The sequence below is a fragment of the Podarcis cretensis genome (genome assembly GCF_951804945.1).
Source record: "Podarcis cretensis genome assembly, chromosome: 1".
Lineage (NCBI taxonomy): Eukaryota > Metazoa > Chordata > Lepidosauria > Squamata > Lacertidae > Podarcis > Podarcis cretensis.
Window position 1 is genome coordinate 45,078,466 of NC_137170.1, and position 17,801 is coordinate 45,096,266.

The following is a 17,801-nucleotide window of genomic DNA, read 5'->3' on the forward strand; positions in this document are numbered from 1 at the left end:
CCACCGCTGCCCGCCTCAAAGTTAACGAGCAGCCGCAGTGTTGTTTGCCGACCTGCCAGACAGGCGATGGTCACGGCAGCGGGAGCCCCCGAGCCCGAAGCGCCGAGGCTGCCCTGGAAGGGGACCACGCAACGCGCCGGATTGGTTCCCGCTCTGGGAGGCTGGCCGGCCGCTGGTAAGCACAGGCGATCGTTCAGAACCATGGACAGCGACCTGCGGCAGTCCCGGGGCAGAGTCCGGTAGGGGCCACCCGGCCCGCACCTGCACTCCGGCCCGGCCCGCCAGCCTGCTCGCTGGCTCCCGGGGAGGAGGAACTTTCCGGTCCTGTTGGCTTCTATCGAGACGCGCGAGTAGGGCAGCGAGATCTGTAATGGCAAAGCATGTCTTCGGAGGGGGAGCCAGAGCCAGCCGCTGGAACAAGCGCAAATACTCCAGAAGAAGCAGGAGCTGCAGCTACAGCGGCTGGCGAGGAGGTGAGGACAAAGGGGAGGACAAGGACAAAGGGAAGCCTCGGTTGTTGTTGTTGTTGGTTGTTGGTGTGTGTGTGTGTGTAATTTTGAAGGGGGGAGTCGTGTGGTTGAGTGTATACAAGCAGACACGCAGTGTTGTATGCATGCGGGGACACAAACACACACAAGTTGGAGGGCGAGAGTGGAGCTGTGCATTTTGAAGAATCACTCAACTCCAGTGTGGTATTGGAGGGATGAGCTCTGGGTCAAAGCCCGGGACCAGGGTGCTTTCAGATTCCGGGTTGGTGAAACTCAAGCAAAATTGCCGCAAAAAGAACCGGGTCAGGAAAAGCCGCACCACTAAATGACAAGAACCGTTTTCGTATTCCACCTCTACCCACCCCCTTGAAATTTAGGAGGTTTGGAGAGCGGGAGAGGAAGAGAGGGAGATAAGTTGTGGTGTAGACTTCTTTCTTGCGGATGCTCAGCTGGGGCAGTAAGCAGCCAGCTAGAATGAAGGTTCCAGCAAGTCAAAAGCGATCAAGCGAAGGGTATGCAAGGGTAGGGAGCTCTCCGAGGTTCTGGAATTGGAGTAAACCCTGAATATGCTCCACCATAATTCAGGTTTAAGGAGCTCCAAAGACTGAAGCTTGGGTTTCTCTCCCTCCTTCCTTGTATGAAATCATCCCGCACCATCGAATGTCCTGCACAAACATCAAAGGCACATCCTAGTAATTAAGGGGCTTTTTTCATTCCATACACAAACCTCTGCTTTTCTCTTATAAGAAAGTCAAAACAAGGGTTCTGCTGCTGTCTGGGTGGGATTGATACAGCTGAGTTTCCAAAATGCCCTGCTGCAGTCTGGTGGATTGACCTCAACAAATCACTTTTCTCCATCAGGGTCATAAAGCAGTCTGCAAAGATTTGTGTGTTTGTGTTTGTGTGTGTGTGTGTGTGTGTGTGTGTGTGTGTGTCTTTCTGTGGACTGTCAACCATGTCAACAAAGTCTAAATAATCAGCAATGATTGTATGTTTGGTGCTTTGGTTGTTTTATATTATAATATTTTTTTTTTAAAAAAATATTAATATTAGGCAATATATGTTTCTGATTTTACCCCATTGCAGAAATATCTTACTATTTTAATCTTTTACGCACACAAAAACCCACTCGATTTTACAATTAAAAATAAACTAGCCTGCAGCAACATAATTAAAAGATCATACAAACATATGTGATACAAAACGTTATGAACATCAGCATAAGAAAATAATATAATATATGGTGCATGAAGTTAAGCACTTTGTTGCTCCATTGATTTCAGTTATGACATAACCCACTTCACTGTGCATCTCTCATGAAACTTTGTGCCACAATAAATGGGTTAGTTTTTAAGGTGACACAAGGCTCTTGGTTGTTTTCACTGCAACCGACTAGCATGGCTATCCCTGTGAAATTTGATTTGAATTAGAGATAGTGCCATCCATGACCAGCTATCACAGTTGAAATCAATGGGACTTGGGTGTGAATAACTTTGACTTGATAAGGCTCAAAGTAAATATCTCATTAATATGCTATAATATTCCTATCAAGCATGACTTTTGTGACAAATGGAATGTAAGGGGCAAAGTTTCTCAAATGAGCATGTCAGCTTTATGTTTCATAATATCCAACAATTTATTATTAAAACATAACACGTCAGTCTTATTCAATGAGTTCAGTGGAAATTTCTGGAATATGGACGTATGGACAGGCATCATTTGCCATGCTACTGCTAAATGGCAGATCTGTCGCAACTGACATAACTTGAGCAGCTGCATTTCTCACACTCAGACCTGGCCTTGTGGCCTTGAGACATGATGAGCATTGGAAGAGACTCATGGGGCTATCACATTGGCACCTTGCTCAGAGCAGCAGCCATCAGTTTCACCACCTCTTAAATATGTGTGAGCTAATAACATCTGATCAATATCACCATAGGAATATTTTGAACTATTATTTCTTCCATGAAATCATTTTCATTTTACACAGTGGTCATTCCCTCCTAAAGAATAGTATCTAAATAGCAAGTCTACGTTCACAACCCTGGGCCATCCCAAATAAAGGGGAAATCCTTAGGACATAAATTCACACCTGCCTTTTATGTCCCTTCCAGAACCTACTTCTGTTAAACTAGTGGCTGTAATTATGAAACTTTGGAGAGCTAGTGTAGTGCAAAGATTAACAGAGTTAGGAAATGCTTAGCTCAAATCTCACTTAAGCTATGAGCCTCTGGATTGCCTTAAGTAAGCTGTTATCTTTCAGTAGCAGCCTCCCATTTGTAATAAAGAGATGGTAATGATATTCGCTTATTTCAGAGAGTTGTTGTAAGGAATATTGAGGCAATATCAGTCTCCAAAGGGGTTGCCATGTTAGTCTGTTCAAGCAAAAACAATAAATTTACCCAGAAGTGCTGTTATCACCAATCACTGCTGCTGTGGAAGGGTCACTGTGCTCATTTTTGCATATATTTAAGTTCTAGCTGTATTGTCACTTAAGACAATCACCTTGGCACTGGTGAGAAATCACCAGTTACGGACGTGAATTGCTGTTTTGCATATATTTGAGCTCTAACTGAATTGTCACGGACTATACTTTTGCATTCTGTTGTTATTTTCACTCCAATATTTACACTGTTTCTGCTTTATACCCCTGTGCAAACTGAGCAGCATGCCCCAGGATTCTTGTTTAAACTGACAAGCGAGGATCATTTCCCCTGCATTTCATGCAGTGAACTCTATTCCATGAAAGCTCATGCGGTAATAAAATGTCTTGGTCTTTACAGTGCCACAAGACTTTTGCTGATTTTGAGACATTGTATGTGGCCGTTAAAAAAAAAGCTAAAAGTGATATGTGAATACTACATGCTATCATGAGAAGCACTAAAACTTAAAAAGCTAAATCTGACTTTGCAAATGCAAACAGACGCACCTGTTCTAAGTTCAGTTTTCAAAAAGTGATCACCACAAGCCTTCCATTTTACGCTGGGAAAAACATAAGGCTGCCCCTTCCTATCACATTTCGGTTTGCCCTCTTTGGGTTGGGGAATTCACAAAATTTTGAAAGTGAAACATTCCTTTCAGCACTAGCTGTAAGTGCTAGTGACTGAATCTCTGGATTAAGTCTAGTTGTTCCGGTTCTGGCTGTGATCAGTAGCCCACAGTGTAAGGCAAAGTTTTTGCGAGACAGATCCTGCTAAAAGGATGCCTCCAATCCATCTGTTAAAGAAACATGTTTCCTTGGGCATGGGCTGTATGCCAGCTGTAAGGATAGAGACAAATTAAGCTCTTCCATTCTTGTGCAGACCCAACTAAGCTCTGCCTTTCCCAGGGAGGGCCTCTCTGAAGTGACCATACTTGCCCTGGGAGCCTGCACTCTTGTGCTCCTCATGGCTTCTTTGGAAGGCCCTTCAGCATCTCTGGCAGGTGGGGCTACACCTGAGATGATCTGGAAGAACACTGCTAGTTGCCCCCCTGGGTTTCAGATAAAAAGTAAAGGTAAAGGTACCCCTGCCCGTACGGGCCAGTCGTGTCCGACTCTAGGGTTGTGCGCCCATCTCACTTAAGAGGCCGGGGGCCAGCGCTGTCCACAGACACTTCCGTGTCACGTGGCCAGTGTGACGAAGCTGCTCTGGCGAGCCAGCACCAGTGCAGCACACGGAAACGCCGTTTACCTTCCCGCTATAAAGCGGTACCTATTTATCTACTTGCACTTAGGGGTGCTTTCGAACTGCTAGGTGGGCAGGAGCTGGGACCGAACAATGGGAGCTCACCCCGCCGCGGGGATTCGAACCGCCAACCATATGATCGGCAAGTCCTAGGCACTGAGGTTTTACCCACAGCGCCACCCGCGTCCCGGGTTTCAGATAGCCATCTTCAAATATCCAAAGGTCTGTCACATGGAAGACATGGAGTGAGCTTGTTTTCTGTTGCTCCAGAGGATAGGACGCAACCCAGTGACTCAAAGTGACAAGAAAGGAGATTCTGACTAAACATCAGCAAGAACTTTCTGGCTGTTTGGCAGTGAAATGGACTCCCTTGGGAGGTGGTGGACTCTCCTTCCTTGGAGGCTTTTAAGCAGAGGTTGGATGGCCACCTGTCAAGAATGCTTTAGTTGAAATTCCTGCATTGCAGGAGGTTTAGGCTAGATAACCCTTCCAACTCTACAATTCCATGTTCCTTCATGATACCAGAGCCTCCATTGTACACTCTCTCCTCCTCAACGAGGTACATGTCTGGCTTACTGAGTGGGGCCATGACAATTTAAATGAGCCCCATTATTCAAACAGGTTATTTCCCAGTGGACCCTGTATGCCCATCCATTTTGGACCCATTTTGACACTGTCTCCTTAGGAGTCATTGGAGTCCACATTGGAAGACTCCTGGCTTTCTGGAATTGTAAGGAGGAATGTCAGGCTACAGAAGGAGAAGGACTAATGGAAAGGGGTGGAACTCCTGAGCATAAACAGCAGCTCAGCCCGCAGCTCTTTGGATCATGTTATTTATTTTGCTCACTTATCCCTGCAGTATTAAATGGCTGTAGTCCAGGGCTGCTTTTAACTTGCCACTTACATTTCAATATAAACATGGGAACTGCAGAATCAAATTAGTTAATCTTTTTAAATGAAAGAGAGGGAGCTTCAAGGAGCCAAGGATGTGTATTAGTGAAATCTATTCTGTTGGGCAAGATCATACTCATGATACTGCAAATATAAAAATGGAAGTTTTAAATTAGCTCGGCCTGCCTCCTGTTGCCAATATGGAGACATGATGTAAGCGTACTTCCTATAATTTAAAAAGCACAGAAATGTTTGCTTGGTCTCCAATGTCTAAAAATACTGACTGCCAATTTGAAAGCTTGTCTCTTCCACACTTAATTATGAATCTTGATGTTAGTAATGAACAGCAGTGAACAAAAAAAAGCTATACTACCCAAACACCTGCCTTTGTATTGTGTTTGTAATGTTCTTGCCTGCCAAAATACAGAAATCTGCTCACAAGGATTAGTCAGTTTCCTGGGGATCTGATTGCCGTTTTAGTATTGTTAGTGTTTCAGTTTAATTATTTTTTAGATTGAATGCCTAAAAGGTTTTCCTTCAACTGTCCTCCTCACTCCTGGCCTCCGCTCAGAGTTATCCTCTGATAAAAGGTGGGCTATAAATATGCATCATAAATAAACAATACTGGAAAATCCAAATATAAGGTCAATTTTAAGAACAAGACCCATTTCCCCCACACGTTCCCCATTACCTTGGTTGCTCTCCATTATTCATTCATTCATTAGTTTATTCGTGTTGGATCACAACATAGACATATAGAAAGAATAATTTCTAGATGTCAAGATCCAAGTTTGGGGCAAGTACTCTTTGGTGAGAGAACACCAGCAAAGCAAAGTATGGAAATATAGGCTGCTAGACCTTTAAAATGTACCCTTCCAAGTGTGTTCCAAAAATTTCCCTCTTCCCTCAGCATAGGAAAAGACCACGTTTGGTAAGTTTAACATTGGTTTCCTTATAAACTCTTCAAAGGTCTGGTTCATGTGCCTTTCTATACATCAGTCAGAAAAGTTGCACAGGTAGTAAAACTGTAAGGCAAGTGATATAACTAAGCCTGACAGTACAGCTTATTCTATGGTATTAACTCCTTCATGCATTAATTAGACTTAAGCATGTTGGTTATATGAGACTGCTTATCCCACAATTTTCATGCCACATATTCACAAAAAGAATCATGCTCAAAGCAGCTTACAACAAAGAAAACAAAAAATCAACTATTACAACAACAATTTCATAATAACACAATAAAGCAACAACATAATAGCAAATATAACATAGAGAACATTTCAGAATTATGAATACAACAAGTTTTTGTTGACAACATCCTTTCATTCACTGAATATGTGTAAATATCTTATGGCACCTCCTGTTCTCAGAAGGAAACATTACTTTTCTATACTCTATTGCTTCTGATAAATGTAACACCCACCACAGGACACAGAGATGGGGAAAAACTATGGCCCTCCAGATGTCATTGGACTCCAGTTCCCATCAGCCCCAGCCAGCATGCCCACTGGACAGGGATGGTGGGAGACGTAGTCCAACAGCATTTCAAAGGCACCATGTTGGCTGCCCATGCAGTGAAAGATATGAAGAAGTGGCTGTTTGTTTTGTATTGGTGATAGAGCTGTAGTTACTGTGGAGCTTGAAACAGAAAATAGATCCCAACTTAAAGCACACTGCTGTTTTTCAATTTAGTCTTAAGTGTATTCAAGCACAGGACATTGATCCTTATCTGAGTCTCTCTCTCTCCTTACTAACATCTCTTTGCCCACCCGCATTTGATGCCTGAAATGGTGTTCGTGTGTGTGTGTGTGTGTGTTTGGAGCTGGATGGCAATCATTGCTTCCCTGTGGCAAAACAGCCAGGACAAGAGGTGGTAGCTGGTCCATTTGTTACAGAAGAAATGCAAGGAGGCAGCTTTCTTTTAGCATCACTCTACTATTAATAGCAAAATCTTGATTGCATTTTTATAGCTGCCTCATTCTAGGTTTATATTTCTGAACAAAGACTGATTCACACAGCCCATATCCCTGATTGTAGTGCTTGAAGATTGATCCACTTAGTTCATACTCCTCTCTAGTGTTATTATCATTCCTTTATATCTGTTTGCTCTGGAGTGTTTGCCTTCTGATGGCCCATTAGTCAGAATATGCAAAATCTTTGGAAGCAGGACCGAAAATTAGTGGCTATCCTTTCATTACCCAAGGAAGCTACCTATTAATAAGGCTCCATACAAATGCAGCCATCTTCTAAAGCACTACATATCCTCTCCCTATAATCCATATTAACAGTATTTATGATAGGTCAGTATTCTTACTTTGATTTTGCGGAAGGAAGTTGAGAGGCAGTGGCTTTTCTTAGGACATGCTAGGAGTGCTGGGTAAGACTTCAAACATTTGTAGCCATTTACTTGGGAATAAGGGACGCGGGTGGCGCTGTGGGTTAAACCACAGAGCCTAGGACTTGCCAATCAGAAGGTCGGCAGTTTGAATCCCCGCGACGGGGTGAGCTCCCGTTGCTCAGTCCCTGCTCCTACCAACCTAGCAGTTCGAAAGCACAGCAAAGTGCAAGTAGATAAATAGGTAGCACTCCGGCGGGAAGGTAAACGGCGTTTCCGTGCACTGCTCTGGTTCGCCAGAAGTGGCTTAGTCATGCTGGCCACATGACCCGGAAGCTGTACGCCGGCTCCCTTGGCCAATAAAGTGAGATGAGTGCCGCAACCCCAGAGTCGGCCATGACTGGACCTAATGGTCAGGGGTCCCTTTACCCTTTTACTTGGGAATAAGCACAATTGAACTTACTTCCAAGTCTACATATACGACTGTATACATACTCCTGTTTACTCTGTATCCAGTGCGCTCCCATTCCTGGTTTGGGAAGTGATATATGTACACAAATTAGCCACAGCCCACATCTATCCTGTTGTTTCTTATGAAATATTGCATTTTGATGCACTTCCCCCCCAACCAGCTTCAAATCAAATTAAGAAAAGAATGATAGCTGTGTTTTAAGCCACTAATGTGTACACAGCCCATTTAAGGATTGACACGGGCAACAATTTAATAAAGAGTTAGGTGCACTTGAGCCTGCATTATTGGCTGCAGTTCTCTGTTGCGTCTACATTCAGTGGCAACCAGGATTTCTTTCTAATGGGTGAGGCATATAGGGATGTACTTTGAGACTATCGAAATCCTACTAGCTTTAGCATTCATTTCAGCCAGCGAACTCTGTGAAGGGATTGCAGCCAGTTTCTTTAAAAGTATAGCTTCTTTTCTCCTCTCTCCAATTTCCTTTTCAGAAAGCCTGGATGGATTGCAAGTGTACCTCAAAGTTCTGCTGCTGCAGTATTGGGCAGTGACCAAAAATGAAGGTGTTCAGATTGAGTCAGTTGGTAGAGCTGTGCCCATTCACAGAGTCTGGGCATCACAAAGAGAGTTTTTATCTATCATATATTTACCCCAACTCTCCTCTAAGGCAGGGGTGAACCCATGACCCTTGACATGCATTGGACTACAGCTCCCATCAGCTGTGCCCATTAGCCATGCTGGCTAGGGTTGATGGGAGTTGGGGCGCAGTAACACCTGAAGGGCCACTTGCTCACCCCTTCTCTGAGGAGTTTAGAGCCCTGTACATTAAGCATTCCTGTTTTACCTTCACAACAACCTCATTTGATAGGTTGAGAGATGGTGACTTGCTCAAGAAGACCCACCAAGTTTGTTTAATGGCTGGACACAGCACTGAATCCAAGGCTTCCTGGTTCACAACCAGGTTCCCTACACTGCCCTGGTTCCCTAGAATGCCAGCCTGCCATGCACAGCCCTCCTTTTCTAGTCAATCTGGTACCTCAATTTAATGAAATGGAAGCAGATGTCTTGCAAGAGCTAAAAAGGCAAAACGAGAGAGAGAAAGAGAGGGGGGGGGAAAACGATTTTTGCAAGGAAAGTGGTGGGAATGAGATAGGTACAGTCTTTGGGCAGGAATAAACAAATGCCTTTCCATTTATAAAAATGCAAAGGCACTGAGTGTGTGCAGGCTCCTTCTTTTCGTTTTAAATCAATGGCAAGGAACATCCCTGTTCAGCTTACAAAAGAAAAGATTGCCTAATGATCTCTGAAAACTTGTCCAGCAGCAAAGAACAACTTGTTGGCACACCCAGTAACAAGCAATAAACACAACATTTGTCCAGGTGCTGTGGGAAAATCCTCCCTAAAGCTGTTTTATTTTGCTTATGGCAGAGGCTCACAGCTTGGTTTCTTAGATGTGCTGGGCCACTCCCAAACCTCCCAACCAGGTATTTATGGACCCTGAGAAGATGATGCACCAGAGGCAGATCCTAGATGGCTTAATTAGAATGATTGAGACAAACTCCTGATGAGGCTGAGGAAGGGGGCCAGTTGCTGATCTGGAGGGTTATACTGTAGGGCAGGAAGAGCCAAGATGGTGCTGGTTTGCTGTTTCTGAACTACAACTCCCATCATCCCTGATCACTGTCACACTGGCTCAGGCTGATAGATGCTGGAATCCAACAACATCTGTAGGGTACCATACTGGGTGTCTGCTGTAGGGTGCTGAAGAGTGGAATTCACCCAGTATGTACTCCAAAGAACCCCAAATCTCCAAACCAAAAGACTCTACTTGCTGAGACTTTAAACTAGGAGAGTCCAGAATTTCACTGCCTTATTCTACATGATGCATAGATCTGATTTCAGGAAGCAGCCTTCAAAGTTCTTGCAGAGCTTAATACGAATCTATGCATGTGAAAGCACTGCTCTCAGGCACTGATATCTTGTGGGGGGGGGGAGAAGAGTATCAGGTAAATTGGAATGATGTTAGGTTAGCTTGGAACAGTATGTAGCAATCAAAGTCATGAGATCAAAAGTAACTACAATTTTGTCTGGTTTTAATGGAATACCTGTTGGGAGTTCTCTGAGAAATGGGTGGATGCTGTAATCATAAAACATGCTTGAAAATCACAGTCCTTCCAGACTGTCACTTTATATCACTAGAGAAAGATCAAGAATGCCTTTCTCATCCATCCTGGGAACCACACACTCAGCTTTAAGCAGGCTAGATAAAGTCTGCAACTGTCTTCAACATTCAGGGCTATCAGGACTGGGAATCCTTCAATCTCTTTGCCCCTGACTTCCCTGTCCCTTAGCTTTCCCATGTCTCAAGATCTCTTCTCAATCTTACTGGTTATGCTGAAGCTGAATGAGGTTTAGTGCCAGCCAAACTGACAATCTTTCACTCCATCACAGGAGTACAAAGTGTTCTGCATCTGAACAGTCTATGAAACCAGACAAGCTCAGCTAATTTCAATAAAAGGATTCATCCTCTCATGCACAATACAATAGAGATCCCATGAAGATCTGGCAAAACAGCGCTACTGACTGGCTAGAAGCCAGTTATCCCTCATCTAGAAGTAGAATCATAGAATCATAGAATCATAGAGTTGGAAGAGACCACAAGGGCCATCGAGTCCAACCCCCTGCCAAGCAGGAAACACCATCAGAGCACTCCTGACATATGGTTGTCAAGCCTCTGCTTAAAGACCTCCAAAGAAGGAGACTCCACCACACTCCTTGGCAGCAAATTCCACTGTCGAACAGCTCTTACTGTCAGGAAGTTCTTCCTAATGTTTAGGTGGAATCTTCTTTCTTGTAGTATCAAAGGTTATTAAATCTGCTGGTATTTACTCTTCAGCACCTCATTTATGGCTGCAAAGAGTGTGTACAAGTGCTAATAACAGGTGTTGTGAACTAGATTCTAGGCTTCAGTCATTGACAGAACTTTTGAAACCCTATAAAATGACTGGTGGCCAGGGTCATGCAATTAATTTGGGATTCCAACGCTTTGTTGTTGTTGTTGTTGTTTAGTCGTTTAGTTGTGTCCAACTCTTCATGACCCCATGGACCAGAGCACGCCAGGCACTCCTGTCTTCCACTGCCTCCCGCAATTTGGTCAGACTCATGCTGGTAGCTTCAAGAACACTGTCCAACCATCTTGTCCTCTGTCGTCCCCTTCTCCTTGTGCCCTCAATCTTTCCCAATATCAGGGTCTTTTCCAGGGAATCTTCACTTCTCATGAGGTGGCCAATGCTTAATAAGCTGCAAATGAATGAACATTTAAGCCTTAACAGGTGTATCTTAGAATGAGCAGCAATGCAGCTGGGCTGAATATATTTTGAAAAACGAAATAAATCATTCATACCAGATTTTCCGCTCATTTGCCTGTGTGGTAATATGCATGTGGCAAAGGTACTAGAAATTCCAGTTCTAAATCTGCAGCCTCTGAAAGGTTTGTAAATATAATAACTACAAGAGCAATTTATATAACCCACCTGAAACAAGTCCTGCATCAGAAGTTTTCACACCATAAGCAGTAAACAAAGGATGACTGATGCAAGTGCAAGTGATTAGCATGTTTCCATTAGCATATTTATTAACTTCAAATGAGTTGCTCTTGGAAAGCTTTTCGTAAGGTTCGGGAGTGGTCGATTCATTTGTCGCAAATAGATAACAGTATGTAGCAACCGTTATGCAAACATCTCTTCAGCTGCACATTCTGATGCTAGGCAGGGATGGGGTTTTTCGTTTTTACTATATTCTGTTTCATTTCGTTTCTGTGAAAAGCAGCAATACGTACAATAAAGGTAGCTAGGAATAAATTTGTCAAACTGGGGTGAATGGGACTAGGATTGGGAAGCATTTTATTCTTTGGTGTGTGAGTGTATCACACAAGCCTAATGACCAGGAGCTGGTCCAAGAGGCAGAAATCCACTCAGCGAGGGTCAAGCCTTGCATCCAGCTTGTATCAGGGTGTTTGCAAATAGTCAGCATTTTGTGTGAAGGATTCAAGTGCACACCGAAGAAATTTAGGTTTGCTCAGTTAAAGAGGGTTAAAGAGCTGTTCCCCCAGCACACCAGATCCAATTTTTTTAAAAAAAGGAAATTTAAAAGATTGCATCTAATACTTAAAATAGCAGTCCTGAACACCCTTCAGAAACTGGGTTTAGCTCCTCAAGGCCTTCTAAGTCTGGGGTTGGGCCAGGCAAAAGCTACGGTCAGGCAAAGAATCATAGACACTGAGAGACAACAGGACTGCTCAAGGTGCCCCAACTATAAAATTGGAGAAATCGAGAGACATATAGCCACAGTGGCAGCATCTCTCTTCTTTCTCATATCTGAAAATGCAAGAAGAGCTTTTACACTCGCCAGAAGCTTGGCTCTGCCCTCGCCGGTCCTGGAAGGATCCTTTTAAAAAGTCCCATATGCTCCGAGACTTTGCGCCTGTTCATTGGGGGATACAGGAAGCCCAGAGCACTTGTTCTTTAGATGTCCCTTTTATGAAGAGGCACATAGTGAGACCATTGATCCCCTGCTGGTGAGGCTTACTGACCTCCCGGAAAAGCAAATATTTGACTTTTTCCTGTTAGACAAAGATCATAAGACGACCTGAATGATTGCCAGATTCTGTGTACAGATCTGTAGGTGCAGACCATCCCCCGACCCAAAGTAGTTCGTTAAGAAAATTCCCAAACTCGGTTCCATGGGTGACTCTGGGTTCTTTCTCTGTGGTAACTTATCTTAAACTTTTAAGTGTCTATACGCTTATTGCATTTATAAATTTTAAATTTATTGTTGTACATTGTTTTAAATGTTTGTTTTCCTTCTGGGATTGTACCCCCAAGTGTGTTTTATAAGCTCTCTGACCGTAAAAAATATTAAATTACTTAAAATGATCTCACAATAAATCCTCTCTTTCTCTCCCCTCTTCCTTTCCCCACCCCCATCTCCTATTTTGCTGCCTGATTCTTAGCAACAACCAGTCAAGCAGTCTTTGAGCTCTTCCATGTGCAGAGAGTCCCACTGGAAATGCCTCCTTCTCTCCATTCTCATGTACGGCTGCCTGGGAGCTGTAGCTTGGTGCCAACTCACACAAGTCACTAAGCTTAGTTTTGACAGCTCTTTCAAAGGCAAGTCCATGATCTACCACGACAGCCCTTGCTCTGATGGCTATGTCTACATTCCATTAGCGTTCCTAGCCATGCTCTACGTAGTCTACTTGGTGGAGTGCTGGCACTGCCGCGCCAAAAGTGAACTCCAGTACAAGGCTGACGTGGAAAGTGTCTATGACCGAATTGCCAGGATGAAGCAAGCCACGCCATGCATATGGTGGAAGGCCATAAGCTACCACTTTGTCCGGCGAACCAGGCAAGTGACTCGGTACCGCAATGGGGATGCTTATACAACCACCCAAGTCTACCATGAAAGAGTCAACACCCATGTGGCTGAAGCTGAGTTTGACTATTCCCACTGTGGGTTCAAGGACATCTCTAAAGAGCTCATGGGCCTGGAATGTTTCTCAGCCACCCGACTGAAATTCACCAAATGTTTTAGCTTCGCCAACACAGAGTCTGAGAACTCTTACCTGACACAGAGGGCTCATTTCTTCACAGAGATCGAAGGGCTAGATGACTACATGGAGGTCAGGGAAGGCATGAAGCTCAGGAACATAGACTTCAAAGAGCTCATGATGGCCTACGGTGACCCTGATCACCTTCCATGGTACGTGTCACACTATACGTTCTGGGTGGCTGCTTTGATGATGGTCTCGTGGCCGCTGAGAGTTTTCATAGAGTATCGAACTGCCTATGTGCACTACCACGTGGAGAAGCTCCTTGGAGTGGAGTACAGAGTGCCCACCGGGGCGGAGGAGCCCTTGTACAGATATCGCATCCCAAGGGTCAGCACTCAGGACAGCACGGAGCTCGAGTGGCACATCTGCACCAATCGCCAGCTGATCCCCAGCTACTCAGAGGCAATGCTCATGGAGCTGACCAGCTCTCCCGTCTGCAACGGCTACTCCATGTGCAGGTACAGCGAGATCACGCGGGGCTGCGAGCGCTGCCACCACGCCTCCAGCACCTCCTCCATCTTCTCCCGACATGCCTTCCACAGCTGCAGCGGGAATTCGCAGCTCTCCCTCAACACCAGCCGCTTCTCCCTGTGCCGGATCCATGGCTCTCACAGGACAGGCCTCTGGAGGAGCCGCAGCAGCAGCATCGCTGACCGGGGCGGCCAGGACGACCCGTGCTGCTCCCACTCGAGTCAACTGGCCCTCAACGAAAACCCACCCACCTACCACGATGCTCGGTTTTTCCCAGTGCTCATTGTGCACAGGCCTGAAGGCCAGGAAGCGAGGCACTTCTGTCTCCGCCGAGCATCCTGCCTGGAAACGTCACTATGAAAGGGCACCCTGTCACTTTCCCGGGACAACTTCACTGCCAGAAGGCTGCTTGCCAGTGACAGCAATACTAGGACGGCTGTGGGATGCAACTGGTTTAAAGTCCCAGCCGCCCACTTCTCCAAATAAGGAAGCATGTTCCCCCAGAAGCTTATGAAGAGTCAATTCTAAGCCAGTTCACGTGTTTTGTTTGTTTCTATTAAGTTAAAAGTTTTCCAACCCACTCTTCATTAAAACAATTCCTGGATAGGATGCAATATATAGGATCCAAACATAAATAACACAAACCAAAAGAATGTTAAAAGAGCACCGGTACAAGTCAGACGGATCCCGTGAGTCTCCACCAAGGAACAAATTAGCAAATTTAACCAAAGTTAGCAAATTTAACCAAATTTAACTGGTGCTGAAAACTGACCAGGCTTTGTTTGCCCTTCCAAGGAGCTTGGGGCAGTCTTCACAGAATTAGCCTCTTTTAACGTGGGATTATCCCTTTTAACAGTAAGAACCTAAGGAGAGCGGTGCTGGATCAGACAGAAGGCCCATCTTGTCCATCCCCCTACAGTAGCCAACTAGATGCCCACGAGAAGCTCACAGGCAGGACATGAGAGCAACGGCACTCTCCTGCATGTGATCTCCAGCAACTGGCGGCAACGTGCTTCTGAAGCTGGAGGTAGTCCCTAGACATCATGATGTCCCTAGACACTAGTAGTTCTTGATAGCCTTATCCTCTGAAGGTGTCTTATCTGTTTGTAAAGCTGTCCACGTTGGCAGCTGTATGCTGTGGTGGCAAATTCCATAGCTCAACCAAGTGCTTAACTTAAGGATTTGGGCCAGGGGGAGAGAAAATGACTTCCCCAAAGCCGTTCAGTGAGCTCCATGTCTGAATAGCAATCTGTGCCCCAGTTTCCTCAGCTGAAGCCCCCCCCCCCCCGCCCACTGTCTAGTATGCAACACTACCCCCCATTTAGATATGAGGTGGCAGAACCCACTCATGGTGACTTTGGGAGGAGTTCATTGTAGCGCTATGGCAATTGTTCTGTGAGTGCAAACTTTTCAGTTCTCCCTTCTTCTCCCTGCTTGCTGTTCTGGGGTTTCCCTGGGTCAATTTCAGGGAGGAACAGGGGAGAAGAGGGAGAAAACCCCATTGTCTTAAAGGAAGTCCTTTCACAAGCATCCACTAGGAAGACTAGTTAGTTGAATCCTCCCCTTTGCTATCTCATTTCCACCCAGGGTAAACTATTGTGACTGAATCGCAAGACATGACTGAAACATTTGTCTGAAATGCCCTTCTCCATCTAACTTCCTCTTCCTCTTTAATACAGCCTTTCCCCTTTACTTCCCACATTCTTATGCACTTCTCTTTTTCATTTCCCCCTCTTTTTTGCATTCATCTAAGTATATGCATTTGGCATCCACATGTTTGACATCTTCTACCCATCACTGTGGGATGCGGGTGGCGCTGTGGGTTAAACCACAGAGCCTAGGACTTGCCGATCAGAAGGTCGGCGGTTCGAATCCCCGTGACGGGGTGAGCTCCCGTTGCTCAGTCCCTGCTCCTGCCAACCTAGCAGTTCAAAAGCACGTCAAAGTGCAAGTAGATAAATAGGTATCCCTCTGGCATGAAGGTAAACGGCGTTTCCGTGCACTGCTCTGGTTCACCAGAAGCAGCTTAGTCATGCTGGCCACATGACCCGGAAGCTGTACGCCTTCTGGAGCAGCTGTCTGAGTTAGCAGTGGGTGACACTGCTTTGTGGTGATTCCAGTCCTTCCAAGATCTGTCCTGAGAACATCTAGTCTAAGTGTCCATCCTCATTTTCAGCTGGCTCTGATATAAACTGTTTCCATTCAACCTATATTTAACTGGGCAGGAGCTCTGGGGAGCTAGAAAAGATCAGCTGGCTTTAGCTGCGGGGGCAGAAGTGGTAATTGGAGCATCTGGGTCCCACACCTTTTATAAGGAGTGTTGGACAGACAACTGGGCACTACATGGCTATTTCTTGCCTAACTCATCCTGTCTCACAACACAGGAGACTGTGCAAGGGAGGTGGAAAAAGCAAGAAGCTCCATTTCTGCCTTTGTGCACAATAGTATCAAAGGTTGTCAGAGGTTTAGATAGGATGCCAGAACAAATGTGGAGGCTTAGCCATGTGCCAGTACTGGGATCCTAGTCTTATGTATGTTTCTGATTATATTTCTAGTGGGCAAAATGCATTACAGAATTTATATTGTTTATCCTTAGAACAACCCAACAAGAGCAGCTGATATATCCTGCCCTGCCCATGAGGGTTGGCTACAGGACCTTCAAGGCCCCATTCAACACCTATCCTAACTCTGATTCTCATTTTACATATAGGACACTGAGAAGATGGCTCATGCACGCATATGCTTCAATGTATGTCTCATTACTCAATTAGCTGACTCATGTGAACACAGAACTGTTTCCATTGGGGGGGAACTGCATTATGAAATGTTAATATTGGTGATACCATATTCAAACCTGCAAGTCGCTACTTGATGCTATAGTCCATGAGTGGAAAAGATATGTATGAGGTGCATATATCATATCACAGACCAAAGGTGACAGCTGCTCCACTTCCCTTTCACTGTAAGTCCCACCCCTGCTTAGGATTGCTTTTGCTTTAAGGATGCCATGGAAGATTCCCCCCATAGGCTATTTTGAGGTACTACCCTAAACAACTTTCAACATATGTTATGACCCCTCCATGTGTTCATATCATGTGATGCAATCATGTGACCCCAGAACTCCATTTTGGTTTAAGGGCTTGATGAGCAGGAATATGGTTTTCAGGATGGCTTGAAACCCCTCTACATGACTATCCTATCACCCCCAATCATATGAAACAGGTTTTGAGTCCCCCACAAAACTAACTGTAACCCTTGAAATCCCATTTCAGTTTACATGCCCAATGATGGAAGAGATTTTTTTTGGTTGCCATGTCTACGGTCCCATGCCATCATCCTTGATAAAATAAAATGTTTTGTGTGTTCCCCAATCCTCCATGTGGCTTCAGGGTTTCTGGGGCCCAATGAACATAGAGTTTGTTTCAGGGAATCATGTAAGAACCTAAAGAGTGTTTCAGGGTTCAGGGGCCGCACAGAAGGTCGGGGGAACTCAAAACCCATTCCTTTTTAGATAGCTGGATGAGATGCATAGAGGAGTCACAGTCTGTCCTGAAAACTATGATTAGGGAATCTCCTCCAAATAGCCCACGGGGGGGTCCTATATGGCATCCTAAAGGCAAGAGTGATCCTAAGTGGGGGGGGGGGCTTCCAGTGGATAGGGACTGGGCCACCTGCCACTTTTTCTTTGCGATATAGGATATGTTTGCTATTCTTCTCTGGTGACTTACCCAATGGGACCTAGTGAATCTATGATGACTGTACAGGGATTTGAACTCAGGTCATTTGTCCAGTGCTCTCCCCCTTGGACCACACCAGCACCCTGCTCTCCTCAGACAGTGGCTCATATGAAAAGAGCCTGAGCAGCTAA

General features: G+C 45.1%; 1 protein-coding gene across 1 annotated transcript; it reads left to right on the forward strand.

Annotated features, from left to right (window-relative positions):
- The first annotated feature begins 209 nt into the window (after positions 1–209).
- On the forward strand, positions 210–15,849 carry LOC307199064 (transmembrane protein 151B-like). The gene is made up of 2 exons (XM_079946643.1): positions 210–473; positions 12,863–15,849. The coding sequence occupies exons 1-2, from the start codon at positions 381–383 to the stop codon at positions 14,291–14,293; spliced, it is 1,524 nt and encodes a 507-aa protein (XP_079802769.1). The 5' UTR covers positions 210–380; the 3' UTR covers positions 14,294–15,849.
- The last annotated feature ends 1,952 nt before the right edge of the window (positions 15,850–17,801 follow it).